This window comes from Ranitomeya variabilis, chromosome 1, assembly GCF_051348905.1.
Source record: "Ranitomeya variabilis isolate aRanVar5 chromosome 1, aRanVar5.hap1, whole genome shotgun sequence".
Classification (NCBI taxonomy): domain Eukaryota; kingdom Metazoa; phylum Chordata; class Amphibia; order Anura; family Dendrobatidae; genus Ranitomeya; species Ranitomeya variabilis.
Window position 1 is genome coordinate 781,295,462 of NC_135232.1, and position 19,279 is coordinate 781,314,740.

General features: G+C 43.3%; 1 protein-coding gene across 1 annotated transcript in view; it reads right to left on the bottom strand.

The window, feature by feature from the left end:
* Positions 1-4,604: 4,604 nt before the first annotated feature.
* Positions 4,605-19,279, bottom strand: part of SMU1 (SMU1 DNA replication regulator and spliceosomal factor) — a 42,650-nt gene continuing 27,975 nt past the window's right edge. Inside the window, exons 7-12 of the mRNA XM_077272571.1 lie at positions 11,159-11,275; positions 9,632-9,759; positions 8,791-8,917; positions 6,898-7,065; positions 6,585-6,737; positions 4,605-4,881 (exon numbers count right to left, since the gene is read on the bottom strand). Of these exons, the coding sequence (XP_077128686.1) occupies positions 4,783-4,881; positions 6,585-6,737; positions 6,898-7,065; positions 8,791-8,917; positions 9,632-9,759; positions 11,159-11,275 (792 nt within the window). The 3' untranslated portion in view covers positions 4,605-4,782. The remainder of the gene's footprint in view (positions 4,882-6,584; positions 6,738-6,897; positions 7,066-8,790; positions 8,918-9,631; positions 9,760-11,158; positions 11,276-19,279) is intronic.

Below are 19,279 nucleotides of genomic sequence, written 5' to 3' on the forward strand. Positions count from 1 at the left end.
CGACATCCACAGATGGGGATTGTGCTCACAGCCCAACACCATGCAGAACCCTTGGCATTTGCCATAGACTAGGATTGGCAAATTCGCCACTGGCGCCCTGTGCTCTTCACAGATGAAAGCAGGTTCACACTGAGCACATGTGACAGACATGACAGAGTCTGGAGATGCCGTGGAGAGTGATCCACGCAACATCCTTCAGCATGACCGGTTTGGCAGTGGGTCAGTAATGGTATGGGGTGGCATTTCTTTGCAGGCCACACAGAACTCCATATGTTCGCCAGAGGTAGCCTGACTGCCATTAGGTACCGAGATTACATCCTCAGACCCCTTGTGAGACCATATGCTGGTGCGGTTGGCCCTGGGTTCCTCCTAATGCAGGACAATGCCAGACCTCATGTGGCTGGATTGTGTCAGCAGTTCCTGCTAGATGAAGGCATTGAAGCTATGGACTGGCCCACCCGTTCTCACCTCAACCCAATTGAACACATCTGGAACATCACATCCACCAAAGTCACTTTGCACCACAGACTGTCCAGGAGCTGGCGGATGCTTTAGTCCAGGTCTGGGAAATCCCTCAGGAGACCATCCGCCGCCTCATCATGGCCATGCGTTGTAGGGAGGTCATACAGGCACGTGGAGGCCACACACACTACTGAGCATCATTTCCTTGTCTTGAGGCATTTCCATTGAAGTTGGATCAGTCTGCAACTACATTTTCCAGTTTGATTTTGAGCATCATTCCAACTCCAGACCTCTGTGGGATATTAGTTGTGATTTACGTTGATAATTTTTTCGGTTTTATTGTTCTCAACAAATTCCACTATGTAATGAATAAAGATTTACAATTGGAATATTTCATTCAGTAATATCTAGGATGTGGGATTTTAGTGTTCCCTTTATTTTTTGGTGCAGTGTATATTACTACTTGGAGGACTCCATTGTTTACCTTTTGCACTTTACTTTGCACTATGCACTTTTTGGAAGAGATACTATATGGTTAGATCTGCAGGGTGCAATTATTTTGTACAGATAAGCTAGTTAAACCCTTTTTTGCTACTACAGTGTAGATTGTCCTTCATGCATGAGCTCTGTATGTACCTTGTCGTTATAGACTGTATATTATATGCTTATATTCTGTTAATAAAATATAACTAATTTTTTATATACATTTTTCTGGACTTTTTACTCCGTGAGCTATTTGTAGGATTCAATTAGTTGGACTAGTAAGAAATCTATACTAACACCGTCGTAGACAGAAGCAGAGTATGTCGCCGCAGCACATGCCAGTCAAGAAGTTCTATGGTTAAGACAACTGCTAATAGACTTTGGATAACAAAAATTAAGACCAACAAAGATGTATGAGGACAATCAAGGATGTCTAGTTCTTGCTCAGATGGAAAGAGCTAACCCAAGAACTAAACACATTGATGTGAAGTTTCACTTCTTGAGAGATCACCAGGCACAAAGAATCCCAAATTTAAAGTACTGCCCAACTGAAGATATGACAGCAGATATTTTCACAAAAGCATTGAATGCTGACATATTGTACTTCATGATAGTGGTAAAACGTCTTTGATATGACTTGCATTTATTTGTGGAAAAAAAAGAAATTTGGCGAAAATGTTGAAAAATTTAGCAGTTTTCCAACTTTGAATTTTCATGTCCTTAAATCACAGATATGTCACACAAAATACTTAAAAAGTAACAGTTCCTACATTTCTACTTTACATCAGCACAATTTTGGAACCAACATTTATTTTTTGTTAGGAAGTTATAAGGGTTAAAAGTTGACCAGCATATTTCTCATTTTTACAACACCAATTTTTTTTTAGGCAACACACCACATTTGAAGTCACTTTGACTGGTCTATATGATAGGAAATACCCAATAGTGACACCAGTCTAAAAAAATGCACCCCTCAAGGTGCTTAAAAAACACATTCAAGAAGTTTATTAACCCTTCAGGTGCTTCACAGGAATTTTGGGAATCTTTTAAGAAAAAAAACAACTTTTTTTCCCCACAAAAAAATTACTTCAGATCCAATTTGTTTTATTTTCCCAAGGGTAACAGGAGAAATTGGACCCCAAAAGTTGTTGCGCAATTTGTCCTGAGTACGCGGATACCCCATATGTGAGGGTAAACCACTGTTTATAGCAGAGCATAGCAGAGCTCGGAAGGGAATGAGCGCCATTTGACTTTTCAATACAAAATTGACTGGAATTGAGATCGGACGCCATGTCGCGTTTGGAATGCTACTGATGTGCCTAAACAGTGGAAATCTCCCCAATTCTAATTCCAACCCTAACCCCAACACACCCCTAATCCTAATCCCAACCCTAACCATAATTGTGGAAACCCCCCACAAGGGACATCATTTTGGAAAGTAGACCCCCTAAGAAACTTATCTAGATGTGTGGTGAGGACTTTGAACCCCCAAGTGCTTCAAAGAAGTATATAATGTAGAGCTGTAAAAAAAAAAATCAATCATTTTTTTTTTCACAAAAATGATCTTTTTGCCCACATTTTTATTTTTCCAAGGGTAACAGGAGAAATTGGACCCCAAAAGTTGTTGTGCAATTTGTCCAGAGTATGCCGATACCTCATATGTGGGAGTAAACCACTGTTTAGGCGCATGACAGAGCTCAGAAGGGAAGGAGCACCATTTCACTTTTTCAACGCAGAATTGGCTGGAATTGAGATCAATGCCATGTTGCCTTTGGAGAGCCTACTGCTGTTCTTGGACTTGCTGCGCATCTGCACTTCCACGACCTGTGGTTGCACCTCAGAGTCTCCTGGGTAGGACATCTTTGGGGCACACCAGCAGCTGGACGCCGCCGGATATTATACATACCACCCGCCGTTCATCCACCTCCAAGCTTGAGACGTGCTTCGCCGGCCCCCCAAACGTGAATCCTGGGTACTTACTGGTCAGGAGCGCTAACTGACCATTGCGCATGCGCGAGGCCGCAACGCGGAAGCCAGGCCCGACGGAAGAGCAGGGCGGCCGATACATGCACCCCGCTCCCCCAGGATGAGTGACGGCTGTTCCAGAGTACACCGCACTCCGTGAGCCAGGGCAGCCCCTCCCAGACCCTGGCCTCACGCTTTCCACCGCCAGTCGAGGGGGGAGTCTGACAGGCAGTGCTCCCCTGATGTGGTTTCTGGAGCTGCAGACCCTGCCATTCCCACAGAGACCGCACAGGCGGCTGCAAAAGGCCCAGGTAACCTTTTCTTCTGCAGTTTCCCGTAGGAACATGAAACCAACTGAGGAGGCCATGGGGACCTAGCATCAGCTGAAATATATAACCGAAGTGACAGCAGATTGGTGCATACACGGTGGCTCAGTGGTTAGCACTGCAGCCTTGCAGCGCTGGGGTCAAATCCCACCAAGGACAAAATGTGCAAGGAGTTTGTATGTTCTCCCCGTGTTTGCGTGGGTTTCCTCGGGGTTCTCTGGTTGCCTCCCACACACCAAAGACATACTGATAGGGATTCTAGATTGTGAGCCTCAATGGGGACAGTGCTGATAATGTGTGTAAAGTGCAGTGGAATTAATGGAGCTATATAAATGAGTAAAGTAAATAAATATTCTATTCTCTACAGTCAGACAAGCTAACTGTCAAGTTATCCCTCCCTGGGTTTGCCCTATACTGTTTTGCCTAGAAAAAATGGAGGGAAAAAAAAGTTACGGTGGATTTAGGATGGAAGACTTCTTGCCATCTCCCTCCCAAGACAAAGCCAAGCTAATCTGAATCAAATTCCTGAGCATAGAGATGCTAGCTCTGAAAGGAGAACCTGGCACCTGTGAGTGGAAAAAAAGTCTAGTGGAGACTGGATAAAGCTGCAGACACATCACGCAAAAGCGGGTAAGTGAGGCGAATTATTGCTGTCCCCGGAGGACGATCCCAGGTCTTGATTAGCAAGTGTCCCCTGGTGTTATCTGTTTTTAAAAAAGGACCAAGCAGCAATAACAAGCACAACCATTATTAGAAGTACTGTTTCACACAGCACATACCAACTATAAAGCCAAGACGTAAAGAAAGAGCTTAGAGCATATGTTAAATCCTAAGGCAGGTTTCAAATAATAACCTGCCCAACCATCATTTCTCCTGATCTGAAGTAGTTAGCTCAAGCCAGAGAACCTGGCTGTAAGGTAGTCATTCCAAACAGAACAAGATTTATGTTTCACGGATATGTCAATCCAGCATTTGTATGCAAGATTCTGTCTAATGTGGTTTTGAGGTGTGTGAAATACGTACTGTGCTTGGATCAGAATAAATGGCCCGACTGCCAGGTCCACTAACCTGCAAAATAGCAAGTGTAGGACAGCACCACACCACAAACGTTCCCTGCCCTAAGGTAAATTGGGCGATTCAGGAGATCATTACATTTCCGAAAATAAAGTGATGACATTCATCATATTACGCATTAATCTACTATGTTGCATTTGAGGCAGACACGTATCTATCAGAATACAAGGAAACTGCCAAGTTGGAATTGGTTACATTTTTAAATATATTTTTCCATTTTAAAATGATGCGATCACCTTTGCAAATTGATCATTCGTATTGCAAGGTTTTTCCAAACAGAAGTAAAAAAAGAGAGAAAAAAAAATAATGTATATTTGGACATAAAATGCAATAGTAATATTCACGTTAACTGTATATTGCCTTGGGGGGGGAGGAGAGCAAAAAAAAAAAAAAACCAACCCAAAAAACTTGCAAACACTATTCAAACTATTGACATCTAAACAGTCTCTTTCCACAAATTCAGATGGTTTTCTTATGGTTTCCAGAGTTTTAGAAGGCCATCTTCACTGTAGGTACCAATCAAATTCTGGTGAGGATGATGGGCAATTCCAATGACATCTTTCTCATGCACCTAGACAAGATAAGAATATTTTTTTGTCATTAAAAGATAAAATATTGACAAAATTTATGCTGTGGGTTTTATTTTGCACTATATTATACAAGATAGTGTGTGAATGGTATATTTAACAGAACATTGGATATTCTACCAGTCCCATAATATCCTACATATAACAATGATGCACATAGCACATACAGTATACAGGAGAATAAGTGATGGTATATGATATGCTAATATTCTATAGTCATAGTATATCATATATAAGTGACGATGTTCTACATCACATCTGATCATCAGGGGGCAGAGGCTTCAGTTACTGCTGCAGTCTATGCCTCCTCCCTGAAACGAAGTGTCATCAGTGACCTCCATTTCAGGGGCTGGGCTAATCCATGCTGAGCATGCTTCAGTTTTTAATTCTAATGGATGCTCAGTAGATTCTTGTCACTGTGTACTGTTCTTCTCTCTGCACACTGACAATAAGCTCTCTTGCTCTGTCATTGTACAGGGTGAGTAAAGAATGAGCGAGTAGAGACCAATGCCCCCGCAAGAAATAAAGTAAAATATTAGAGAAAAAAAAGTTACATTGAATTTGGATCAGTCTACTTCCCACTTTTCCTCATTAAAAATACATTTTAAAAATAAATAGATGTTATCGCTGCATCTGTTAAAGTCTGGGCTATCAAAATATAAAATTAATCAACTCTTATTGTAAATCTCAAATGACAAAGAGATGCGTCACACAAAGCAAGCATGAGAACCAATACCAGCGAAGCCCATCGGACAGAACCGCGCTGCAGAGGAGTATAATAAAAGTTATTTTTCTTCTCTTGCAGGTCAGGTTAGGGCCAGATATGTAGCATTATAGAATTATGTATATCAGCCCTGAAAGGTGATGGCCGTATCTCTTATCGGCCAAAACTGGTGATAGGTTCACTTTAACGGATTAGTGTTCATTTTATAGTTTTTACCATTAAAAAATTAAAACATTATTAATACATTAAATTTTTTTTTTTCATTTGTTAAAAAAAAGTGTTTGATTATATGACATTTCCTCTAAGTGTAGAGTACTCAAATGCTCATCATCTGATGACACCATCTTGCCACTTCTGTGAAGTACCACTTCCGTGCTGCCATTGCTTGCTGGCCCGGTGGATGGGATTACTAATGTAAAGGACTACAAGTCCTTTCAAGGATATTGCCTGCTACTACCAGCCTCCCAGACCTTCAAAGGTCCTACTGAAATTACTTCCCATTTTCACAGAAATCACTTATCTGCTACTGACACTGCACAATCTGATGCCCAGCATGAGACACATGGCCCTGTGGAGATGGCAAAGATGGAGAGACAGGAGGTGGTAACAGCAGGCACAGAAGAGATCAAGGTCTCTCTTGTCTACTATAAACTAGAAGAAAATTAATAACCACGTTTAGGTGTGAAACTACTTTATATTTTCTGCGTCTCTCACAAAAATCACAAAAGATGCAGGACTGCAAAGACATTTGTCATTACCTTCTTATGATGAACATCCAGATAGCTTTTAGTGAAAATGTTGGCACAAAGTGTGAACAGGAATGGGAGACATTTTCAGAATGATAATAAAAAAGAAAAGTAAGAGAAATACCCTGTCAAAATCTTTACTCACTGTCAAATAAATGGTTAACAGTTGTCATATTTTACAAAAAAAAGTCTTGGCCATGAAAGTGTCTTCACTTACAGTTAAAGTTCTCTCCAGTTTGCCAGTGACTGTGCTGAAGCAGTAGAGCACAAAATCCTCTCCAACACAGTAAATCCACTCCCCTCTGGGCGATAAAGTGCAGCACACAAAGTCACCACCTTCTCGCTTACCGGAGCTGAAGCTTCTTACAATCTACGTGGCATTAATAGAAAACGGCACTATTAGGTTACACAAAGCATCACTTTACAACCATGGATAACATGGCCCACTGTTCCCAGAGCTTAGCTGGTAGTCAACTGTCTACTACTCATTACCCATTGTACCTATGCTCTAGTACTTTGCCTCTTCTTACCTGTCCTTGCATGTTCATAATAACTACGGTGTTTGATCGGTTACACACAACAAAGTGCTCTGGATTTTTCGGCAGCAGGATAACACTGTTTACGGTAATGTCCGTTCCAGCAGTGCTGCCAAGGGACTTAAAGGTATTGGCACATTCCGTGGTCTTTACGTTCCAAACCTGGATTAACAAGACAAGAGCAATTAATAAAGAATGAGCTGATAACACCGATTAGAGCCTGAACAAAAAAAAAAAAATAAAAAAAAAAAATCAGCTTATAAGTGAATATTGATTAGCCCATTACAATGGCATTTGTCAATGGAAATAATAGGCAGCAAATGAACAGTCAGTTCTTGAAGTGACGGAAAGAGGAAAATGGACAAGCATAAGACAGAGGACTTTAAAAAAAGCAAAATTGTAATGGAAAGACAATTGATTGAGAGCGTCTTCAAAATGATGGTGTTTTAGGGTGAGAACAGTATGCAGTTCAGAGTACCTACAAAGTTTAGTCCAAGGAAGGACAATGGTTGAACCAGCACCAAGGTCATGGGTGACCAAGGCATACTTATCCCTGAGTGAGTAGTAACACAAAAAGCTAAAAAAACATAATGCTAGCTATGACAGGAACATGCCAGAACACATACACTGCACTGTATTTTGCTGTTTGGGGTTTGTAGCCCCAAGCTGGTAAGAATGCCTTTTTAGCAAAGCTTGGAGTTGAACAAGCTGGGATTCCGCAGCACACAAGTTTGGATCACACCTTTGCAAAAAAAATTATTGGTCCTATAGACTGGTTAGGCACGGTTATGTATATTTAGTCACCTGTACATAGCCATTGTTTTCTTAGACTAACAATAGCGGCCAAACATAGGTGATACACTACACAAGACCCTTTGAGATTCCCTGTGGTATCTGGCACTAATACATTAACAACAGATCTTTAAAAAGTGCCAATGTCTTCATGAATAGGAGTCATTTGGCGGCACCAGAGGAAAAGGAATATAAACCAGCTCACCCGTGATGCATAAGCTGAGTTTCGCGAGCACGGACCCGCTGTGTCCAGGCGTGTAGAATCCAAGAGAAGAAAATGTCCAGCTTCACCGAATCCGTGAAAAAAAAGTTTTCTTTATTCAAAACATGGAGGATACAAACTTCAGCACAAACCAAGGGAGACTAAAGTCTCCAGAAACGCATTGAGATTCTTACCCATATGGTTTGTGCTGAAGTTTGTATCCTCCATGTTTATGTTTGTGAATAAAGAAAACTTTTTTTTCACGGATTCGGTGAAGCTGGACATTTTCTTCTCTTGGCACCAGAGGAACCTGCACTGTTTTGGTCAGATTGTTATTATGTATAAAATAAATAAGGCAGCACTCTGTAGCGCCATAGCTTGCAAACATGAAATATGAAAACTGAATTGCATTACCGCACTACAAATATGAAAAATTGAGAAAGCTCAGCGCATAAATAGGAAATTGAGAGGATTCACAAGTTCCCACACAGATGAAGACTTTATTCTAAGAGAGGATTGGCATTGTTAGGACTTGGAAACGAGAAACGCCTTAACGTAGCTTCCAGGTACACATGAATTGGCCAATTTATGCGCGCTAAGCTTTCTCAATTTTACATATTTCTAGTGCGGTATTGCAATTCAATTTGATATTTCATGTTTGCATGCTATGGAGCTACAGAGTGCTGCCTTATTTATTTGATTGTATATGAGTTGGTGACTCTAGGTTAGCACTTGTTCACACCTAGTCTATGTTTGGATGTGACGGTCATTTTTTTTAAATTTGTTATTATGTATGTCTTGAAAAGTGTGTGACCTGACAGCAATGACCCGTAATCCTGAAGACGCTAGTATATATTACCAGCCTGATATCCAATAATCTGATTCTTACTTACCTTCACAGTGCCATCAGAGGAAGCACTTAAAATGTAGTGACCATCTTGTGAAAATGTAGCCTCATTCACAAATGAGGAATGGCCTCGGAATTCCTTTAGGGTTTTACCAGATTTTAATCCATGAATTCTGAAAGTTTCAAAATAAATCATAATTAAAAGAGTCTACAGTGCTTATATTAACGCAAGGTAGTTATTCCACTTTAAAGAATTAGACTGTTTTTTTTTTTTAAGTGTAGCTTTAGCTATAAAAGAAGTAATAAAATATATTTCATGAGGCCAATTATCGCAGGCCAGGATTACTTTTCGCCTTTAAAAACAATAAAATAGCCCATAAGAGAGATTTAGCCGTAAAACCATTCTTAATCATCATGAAGTTCAACTGGGTACGACAGGAAATTTTTAACCACAGGACAAAGATTTCCATGGATCTTTTACAAACTTACAAAAAAGCAATAGTTCTTCAGTACAATAAATTTCACTCCATAATTACTTTAGAAAAGCTATGGTCAGCACTGGGGGCGGATGGTGGTACTCAGGGGTAGGATGGATGTCTACACAGTAGTGAACCAATGACTACAGCATTGCTTAGTTGCAGTGAAGAAAAGTTATTGGTCTGTTATTAATCTGTCAGCATGTCATGTCATGGGTACCCAAAATAGATAATGGGAGGAGCGAAACGTTGGCAATCTTGTAAAAGTGAGGTGGTACCCTTCTTTAATTTCTTCGGCTTCTTACCCGTTTCAAATTTTCTTGGACATGTTTTGGGACCGCTAAAACATTTATAACTATAATCTTGGAACAGTGATGTTGGGGGGAAGAAATATGGAAAACAATAGCTCACCTGATAGTTTGGTCAAACGAAGCACTGAGGATCTGACTGCTGTCTTTTGAGAAACTAAGGCAAGTGACACCTTTACTGTGAGCACGTTCAAACCTCCTCAAACACTGGCCGCTCTGAATTTTCCACACCTGCAAAAGCAAAATAGAGTAACTTTCTATTGTATCATTGGCATTTAATTTGGTGCATATTTTTTTTTTTTACATATCACTTCCTGATCGCTTTTATTCAATTTTTTGTGTGTCAGTATTATGAAAAAAACATTTTTGGCATGTTTTTCATTATTTTTTATGGCGTTTCTGGTTGTTCCAGATGTGGCAATATCATTTGTGTGTTCATTTTTTCGTTTATTTTTGTTTGGATACAAACACTTTAGTCTACGTTCACATTTGCGGTCTGCGCCGCAGCTTCGCCGCATGCGTCCCTATATTTAACATGGGGGCGCATGGACATGCGTTGCACTTGCGTTTTGCAACGCATGCGTCACTGCAGCGCACGCGTCCGGGCGCAGAGGACGCAGCAAGTTGCATTTTTGCTGCGTCCAAAATCAACCAAAAAAAGGATGCATGCGTTGCAAAACGCAGCGTTGTGCATGCGTTTTTGTTTGCGTTGCGTCGCCGACGCTGCGGCGCACAACGCAAATGTGAACGTAGCCTTAGTGGTGATTATTTTAATACATTCACTTTTTATTTTTATTACTTTTTCACTTGGTCCCATTGTGGAACATGAATATTTTTTACAGTGATCGCTGGTCTCATGCATCGCAGTTCTCGTGTACTGCCTGACATACCCCGCTTATAGCTGGATCCAACAGTCCACCATACCCTGGGGTCATCAGATGACCTCACGGTTCCATGGCAACCATCAGCCCTGCAATTACAATTCCTGGAAGCTGATGGTGTAAAAAAAAAAAAAAAAAAAAAAGAGAGTCTTTTAACTACTTAGATGCAGCTGTCCAGATAGACAGAGGTATCTAAAGGGATTAAGCCGCTCCGATTGGCCTCGACAGGGTTTGGAACCAATGACGCAGGGCATCCTCGGTGACTTGTGGGATTTGCGCTATTTACTTATTCCTCATGGCAGTTTTAAAAAATGTATACAAGAATACCCAGAAGAAATGATGATGTTTTGATGGCAAAGGTGGTTGCACCAAATACTGATATGATTTAGATTTTGCTTTTGTTCAATCGCTTTGGATTTTTTTTATGTCTCAGTTATTAAACATTTCTAGTTTTGAAAGCATTCTTACTTTGCAGCATTTTTTCCCACACCTGCCTAAATTTTGCACAGTACTGTAGATTCCGTAATGCTAAAATATAAAAGCATGACAATGAAGCCTGACGCAGACTGTTGTAATTCAACCATCCAATAGAACCATCAAGAAAAAGAAAAAGGTAAGAAGTAGACACATGGAATTCATGGAAACTTTAGTTGTGGTCAGTTTTCACTTCATATTTCCACATACTATATTTGCATTGTATAATGTAAAGAGGAAAAAAAAGGAAGCTTACGCAATTAAAATAACTGTACCTTAATTTTACCATCTTGTGCTCCTGTCGCTAACATTTCGGTATCTCTACTAAAGCACATGCACAATACAGCATCATCCATCATCATGAAGTTATCTTGTGCTTGATACTTCAAGTCCTAAAGAGACAGTATAACAGAAAACCAAGTGTTACATGATCAGCTTTTATCGTCTGAAAGCCCAACGTAGAAATGAATGAACTTCTGGCTGGAAATAAAAATTTTACAATAAATGCATAAGGCCTCTTTCACACATCAGTTTTTAGATGTCAGGCAGAATCTGGCTAATTTTTAAATATGATCAGACATGTTCCTGTACGGCCACACACAGCCATTACACAGTACACAGCAGGGGCCCATTTAGAAGATTATCGCAGTACAGGAACACTTTTTTTTCTGGAATGTATTTTTAACCCCTTCCCGACCTGTGACACAGCGTATGCGTCATGAAAGTCGGTGCCAATCCGACCTGTGACGCATATGCTGTGTCACAGAATGATCGCGTCCCTGCAGATCGGATGAAAGGGTTAACTCCAATTTCACCCGATCTGCAGGGACAGGGGGAGTGCTACTTCAGCCCAGGGGGGGGGGGTGGCTTCGCCCCCATGGGCTACGATCGCTCTGATTGGCTGTTTCACCTTCAACAGCCAATCAGAGCAATCTGTAATATTTCACCTATGAAAATTGGTGAAATATTACAATCCAGCCATGGCCGATGCTGCAATAGCATCTGCCATGGCTGGAGACCCCGACCTGCCCCCCCCCCCCCCCAAAGCCACCGATCTCCTCCTCTCCGTCCTGTCATGTCCCATGCTCCCCCTCCGTCCTCCTGTCCGCTCCCCCGTCCTCCTGTCTGCTCCCCCCGTGCTCCGATCGCACCCCCCCATACTTACCGAGCTCCGATATCCCTCCCGGTGTCCTCGGTCTTCTCCATGGGCGCCGCCATCTTCCAAAATGGCGGGCGCATGCGCAGTGCGCCCGCCGAATCTGCCGGCCGGCAGATTCTTTCCAGGTACATTTTGATCGCTGTGATAGAACCTATCACAGCGATCAAAATAAAAAAAAATAGTAAATAACCCCCCCCTTTATCACCCCCATAGGTAGGGACAATAATAAAATACAGAAATTATATTTATTTTTGTTTTTCCATTAGGGTTAGGGTTGCACTTAGGGTTGCACTTAGGGTTGCACTTAGGGATAGGGTTGCACTTAGGGATAGGGTTGCACTTAGGGATAGGGTTGCCCCTGAGGAAGCCAGTTCACTGGCGATACGCGTTGGGCACCTGTGCCCGGTGCCACCTTCTTATCTTTCCATCTTTTATTGCCCTGATCCATCTCTTGGGGATGCTACCTGTGAGGACTGGTACATTTTGTCAGGTAGTATAGGATGCCCTATGGTCCGGCTATTCTCAAGCCATGGGGGAACTCTCACTCTGATCCTTTAGGTAGCCTTCAGGGTGGCACTGCGGTTTGACCTCATCATAGGTCTGGTCTTCACGATTTGTTTTGCTATGTCTTTGCAAATTTTAAGTGTTTTTGATTATTGTGTGTAGTGTTCTAAGAGTGTGGTCTAATAAAATTGTTATACTTTGGTGATCCCTTTTGTTTGCATACTACTCTTTTCTTTGTTTATTCTACTGTGCTGCTCTGTAGTATGCTAGAGGTGATCCCTGGCGGTGGTGCCTGCCTATACTCTTGTGTATATGCACTTAGGGCTAGGGCTGCACTTAGGGCTAGGGCTGCACTTAGGGCTAGGGCTGCACTTAGGGCTAGGGCTGCACTTAGGGCTAGGGCTGCACTTAGGGCTAGGGCTGCACTTAGGGCTAGGGCTGCACTTAGGGCTAGGGCTGCACTTAGGGCTAGGGCTGCACTTAGGGCTAGGGCTGCACTTAGGGCTAGGGCTGCACTTAGGGCTAGGGCTGCACTTAGGGCTAGGGCTGCACTTAGGGCTAGGGCTGCACTTAGGGCTAGGGCTGCACTTAGGGCTAGGGCTGCACTTAGGGCTAGGGCTGCACTTAGGGCTAGGGCTGCACTTAGGGCTAGGGCTGCACTTAGGGCTAGGGCTGCACTTAGGGCTAGGGCTGCACTTAGGGCTAGGGCTGCACTTAGGGCTAGGGCTGCACTTAGGGCTAGGGCTGCACTTAGGGCTAGGGCTGCACTTAGGGCTAGGGCTGCACTTAGGGCTAGGGCTGCACTTAGGGCTAGGGCTGCACTTAGGGCTAGGGCTGCACTTAGGGCTAGGGCTGCACTTAGGGCTAGGGCTGCACTTAGGGCTAGGGCTGCACTTAGGGCTAGGGTTGCACTTAGGGCTAGGGTTGCACTTAGGGCTAGGGTTAGAATTCGGGTTAGAATTAGGCTGTGCGAACACGGTGCGGATTTGGCTGCGGATCCACAGCGGATTGGTCGCTGCGGATTCGTAGCAGTTTTCCATCACGTTTACAGTACCACGTAAACCTATGGAAAACCAAATCCGCTGTGCCCATGGCGCAGAAAATACAGCACGGAAACGCTGCGTTGTATTTTCCGCAGCATGTCAATTCTTTGTGCGGATTCCGCAGCGTTTTACACCTGCTCCATAATAGGAATCCGCAGGTGAAATCCATACAAAAAAACACTGGAAATCCGCGGTAAATCCGCAGGTAAAGCACAGTGCGTTTTACCTGCAGATTTTTCAAAAACGGTGCAAAAAACCAGCACACAAATTCGCAACGTGGCCACATAGCCTTTGGGTTAGGGTTGGAATTAGGGTTAAGACTAGGGTTAAGGGTGTGTTGGGGTTAGGGTTGTGGTTAGGGTTGGGATTATAGTTAGGTGTGTGTTTGGGTTAGTGTTGGAGTTAGAATTGAGGGGTTTCCACTGTTTAGGCACATCAGGGGCTCTCCAAACGCGACTTGGCGCCACCATTAATTCCAGCCAATCTTGCGTTGAAAAAGTCAAATGGTGCTCCCTCCCTTCCGAGCCCCGACGTGTGCCCAAACAGTGGTTTACACCCACATATGGGGTACCAGCGTACTCAGGAGAAACTGGACAACAACTTTTGGGGTCCAATTTCTCCTGTAACCCTTGGGAAAATAAAAAATTGCGGGCTAAAAAATTATTTTTGAGGAAAGAAAATTTTTTTATTTTCACGGCTCTGCGTTATAAACTTCTGTGAAGCACTTGGGGGTTCAAAGTGCTCACCACACATCTAGATAAGTTCCTTTGGGGGTCTAGTTTCCTTCCAAAATGGGGTCACTTGTGGGGGGTTTCTACTGTTTAGGCACATCAGGGGCTCTGCAAACGCAACGTGACGCCCGCAGAGCATTCCATCAAAGTCTGCATTTCAAAACGTCACTACTTCACTTCCGAGCCCCGGCATGTGCCCAAACAGTGGTTTAACCCCACATATGAGGTATCCGCGTACTCAGGAGAAACTGGACAACAACTTTAGGGGTCAAATTTCTCCTGTTGCCCTTGGAAAAATTAAACAATTCTGGGCTAAAAAATTATTTTTGAGGAAAGAAAACGTATTTATTATTTTCACGGCTCTGCGTTATATACTTCTGTGAAGCACTTGGGGGTTAAAAGTGCTCACCACACATCTAGATTAGTTCCTTGGGAGGTCTAGTTTCCAAAATGGGGTCACTTGTGGGGGAGCTCGAATGTTTAGGCACACAGAGGCTCTCCAAACGCGACATGGTGTCCGCTAATGATTGGAGCTAATTTTCCATTCAAAAAGTCAAATGGCGCGCCTTCCCTTCCGAGCCTTGCCGTGCGCCCAAACAGTGGTTTACCCCCACATGTGAGGTATTGGCGTACTCAGGAGAAATTGCCCAACAAATTTTAGGATCCATTTTATCCTGTTGCCCATGTGAAAATGAAAAAATTGAGGCTAAAAGAAATTGTGTCAAAAAATAGTACTTTTTCATTTTTACGGATCAATTTGTGAAGCACCTGAGGGTTTAAAGTGCTCACTATGCATCTAGATAAGTTCCCTGGGGCGTCTAGTTTCCAAAATGGGGTCACTTGTGAGGGAGCTCCAATGTTTAGGCACACGGGGGCTCTCCAAACGCGACAGGGTGTCCGCTAAAGATTGGAGCCAATTTTTCATTCAAAAAGTCAAATGGCGCTCTGTTGTGAATTCTGCTCTTGGGCTCCCTCCGGTGGTTGTAAGTGGTAGCGCTGCTGTCTCTGAATTACAGCATTTATCAGGTGTTTTCACTTTTTGCAATTTGGACAGGGCTATTTAGTCTTGCTTCACCCTTTAGTCTGTGCCAGTTGTCCATTGTTCCTGGAGGATTCACATCCCTGCCTGGTCTCTTCTGCTTTGCAGTTCTTTTCAACAAAGATAAGTTCTGGCCTTGATTTTGCTGTCCACATGCTGTGGTCTTATTGTTCAGTTATTTTCCATGTTTTGTCTTGTCCAGCTTGGTCTGTATAAGGATTTGTTTAGCCAAGATGGTATCTCTGGAGATGCAGATATACCCTCCATGTCTTTAGCTAGCTGTGGAGTTTTTGTATTTTCTGTGGTGGATATTTTCTAGTGTTTTAATACTGACCGCATAGTACTCTGTCCTGTCCTTTCTATTTAGGTAGAAGTGGCCTCCTTTGCTAAATTCTCATTTCAGTCTGTATGTTTTTTCCCTCTCCTCTCACAGTCAATATTTGTGGGGGGCTGCCTGTTCTTTGGGGATTTTCTCTGAGGCAAGATAGTTTTCCCTTTTCTATCTCTAGGGGTAATTAGTCCTCCGGCTGTGTCGAGATGTCTAGGGAGCACTAGGTACATTCCACGGCTACTTCTAGTTGCGGTGTTAGGTTCAGGGTCTGCGGTCAGTACAGGTACCACCTTCTCCAGAGTACGTCCCATGCTGCTCTAAGGCCACCAGATCATAACAGTACAACTGGCCAACAATGAGTTAACGGCATCTCAGAAGAAGGGAAGGAAAGTGCTGAGCCATTTTTTTTCTGTAGTCGGTTGTGTTTTTTTTTCTCTTCCCTCTTTGCCTCTGGGTGGCTCAGGAGTTCGGCGCTGGTATGGATGTTCAGGGATTGGCTTCTCGTGTGGATCAACTTGCTGCTAGAGTACAGGGTATTTCCGATTATATCGTTCAGACTCCAGTTTTAGAGCCCAGAATTCCAACTCCTGATTTGTTTTTTGGGGATAGGTCCAAATTTCTGAGCTTTAAAAATAACTGTAAACTGTTTTTTTCTCTGAAACCCCGTTCCTCTGGTGATCCCATCCAGCAGGTTAAAATTATTATATCTCTGCTGCGTGGTGACCCCCAGGATTGGGCATTTGCCCTGGAACCTGGGAATCCGGCGTTGCTTAATGTAGACACCTTTTCTCAGGCGCTTGGGTTATTGTATGATGAACCTAATTCAGTAGATCATGCTGAGAAGACCTTGTTGGCCCTGTCTCAGGGTCAAGAAGCGGCAGAATCATATTGCCAGAAGTTTAGAAAATGGTCTGTACTGACTAAATGGAATGAGGATGCCTTGGCGGCAATCTTCAGAAAGGGTCTTTCTGAATCCGTTAAAGATGTTATGGTGGGGTTCCCCACGCCTGCTGGTCTGAGTGATTCTATGTCTCTGGCCATTCAGATTGATCGGCGCTTGCGCGAGCGCAGAGTTGTGCACACTATGGCATTGTCTTCCGAGCACAGTCCTGAGCCTATGCAGTGTGATAGGATTGTGTCTAGAGCTGAACGACAAGGATTCAGAAGTCAGAATAGGTTGTGGTTTTAGTGCGGCGATTCTGCTCATGTTATTTCTGATTGCCCTAAGCTTACCAAGAGAATCGCTAGTTCTGTTACCATCAGTACTGTACAACCTAAATTTCTGTTATCTGTGACCCTGATCTGCTCATTATCGTCATTTTCTGTCATGGCATTTGTGGATTCAGGCGCCGCTCTAAATTTAATGGACTTAGAATTTGCCAGACGTTGTGGTTTCCCCTTGCAGCCTTTGCAGAGTCCTATTCTTTTGAGGGGCATTAATGCTACACCGTTGGCTAAAAATAAACCTCAGTTTTGGACACAGCTGACCATGTGCATGGCGCCAGCCCATCAGGAAGATTGTCGTTTTCTGGTGTTGCATAATTTGCATGATGCTATTGTGCTGGGTTTCCCATGGTTACAGGTGTATAATCCGGTATTAGATTGGAAATCTATGTCTGTGACTAGTTGGGGTTGTCAGGGGGATCATGGTGACGTTCCTGTGATGTCAATTGCCTCCTCCCCCTCTTCTGAAATTCCTGAGTTTTTGTCAGATTTCCAGGATGTATTCAATGAGCCCAAGTCCAGTTCCCTTCCACCGCATAGGGACTGTGATTGTGCTACTGACTTGATTCCAAGCTGTAAGTTCCCTAAAGGCCGACTTTTCAACCTGTCTGTGCCAGAACATACTGCCATGCGGAGCTATGTTAAGGAGTCCTTGGAGAAGGGGCATATTCGTCCGTCTTCTTCACCATTGGGAGCAGGTTTTTTCTTTGTTGCCAAAAAAGATAGCTCCTTGAGACCCTGTATTGATTATCGCCTCTTGAATAAGATCACGGTCAAATTCCAATACCCTTTGCCTTCTGATCTGTTTGCTAAGATTAAGGGGGCTAGTTGGTTTACTAAGATTGACCTTCGAGGGGCATATAATCTGGTTCCTATTAAGCAGGGTGACGAATGGAAAACTGCGTTTAATACGCCCGAATGCCATTTTGAATACCTTGTGATGCCATTCGGACTCTCTAATGCTCCATCTGTGTTTCAGTCCTTCATGCATGATATATTTCGGAATTATCTTGATAAATTCATGATTGTATATTTGGATGATATTTTGATTTTTTCAGATGATTGGGAGTCTCATGTGAAACAAGTCAGGATGGTATTTCAGATCCTTCGTGATAATGCCTTGTTTGTGAAGGGGTCTAAGTGGGTCTTTGGAGTACAGAAGATTTCTTTTTTGGGCTTCATTTTTTCTCCCTCATCTATAGAAATGGATCCGGTTAAGGTTCAGGCCATTCATGATTGGATCCAGCCCACATCCGTGAAGAGCCTTCAGAAATTTTTGGGCTTTGCTAATTTTTATCGCCGTTTCATTGCCAACTTCTCCAGTGTGGTTAAACCCCTGACCGATTTGACGAAGAAAGGCGCTGATGTCAACGAATTGGTCCTCTGCGGCTTTTTCTGCCTTTCAGGAGCTTAAACGCCGATTTACTTCTGCCCCTGTGTTGCGTCAGCCAGATGTTTCTCTTCCTTTTCAGGTTGAGGTTGACGCTTCTGAGATTGGGGCAGGGGCCGTTTTGTCTCAGAGGAATTCTGATGGTTCCTTGATGAAACAGTGTGCCTTCTTTTCTCGAAAGTTTTCGCCTGCGGAACGCAATTATGATGTCGGCAATCGTGAGTTGTTGGCTATGAAGTGGGCATTTGAGGAGTGGCGACATTGGCTTGAGGGGGCCAAGCACCGTGTTGTTGTCTTGACCGATCATAAGAATCTGATTTATCTCGAGTCTGCCAAACGGCTGAATCCTAGACAGGCCCGATGGTCCCTGTTTTTCTCCCGTTTTGATTTTGTGGTCTCGTATCTTCCGGGTTCTAAGAATGTTAAGGCTGATGCCCTCATTAGGAGCTTTTTGCCTGATTCTCCTGGGGTCCTTGAGCCGGTCGGTATTCTGAAGGAAGGGGTGATTCTTTCTGCCATCTCCCCTGATTTACGACGGGTTCTTCAGAAATTTCAGGCTGATAAACCTGACCGCTGTCCAGTGGGGAAATTGTTTGTTCCTGACAGATGGACTAGTAAAGTGATTTCGGAGGTTCATTGTTCTGTGTTGGCCGTTCATCCTGGGATTTTTGGTACCAGAGATTTGGTTGGTAGGTCCTTTTGGTGGCCTTCTTTGTCACGGGATGTGCGTTCTTTTGTGCAGTCCTGTGGGACTTGTGCGCGGGCCAAGCCTTGCTGTTCCCGCGCTAGTGGGTTGCTTTTGCCTTTGCCAGTCCCTGAGAGGCCTTGGACGCATATTTCTATGGATTTTATTTCGGATCTTCCGGTTTCCCAGAGGATGTCAGTTATCTGGGTGGTTTGTGACCGGTTTTCTAAGATGGTTCATTTGGTACCTTTGCCTAAGTTGCCTTCCTCTTCTGATTTGGTTCCGTTGTT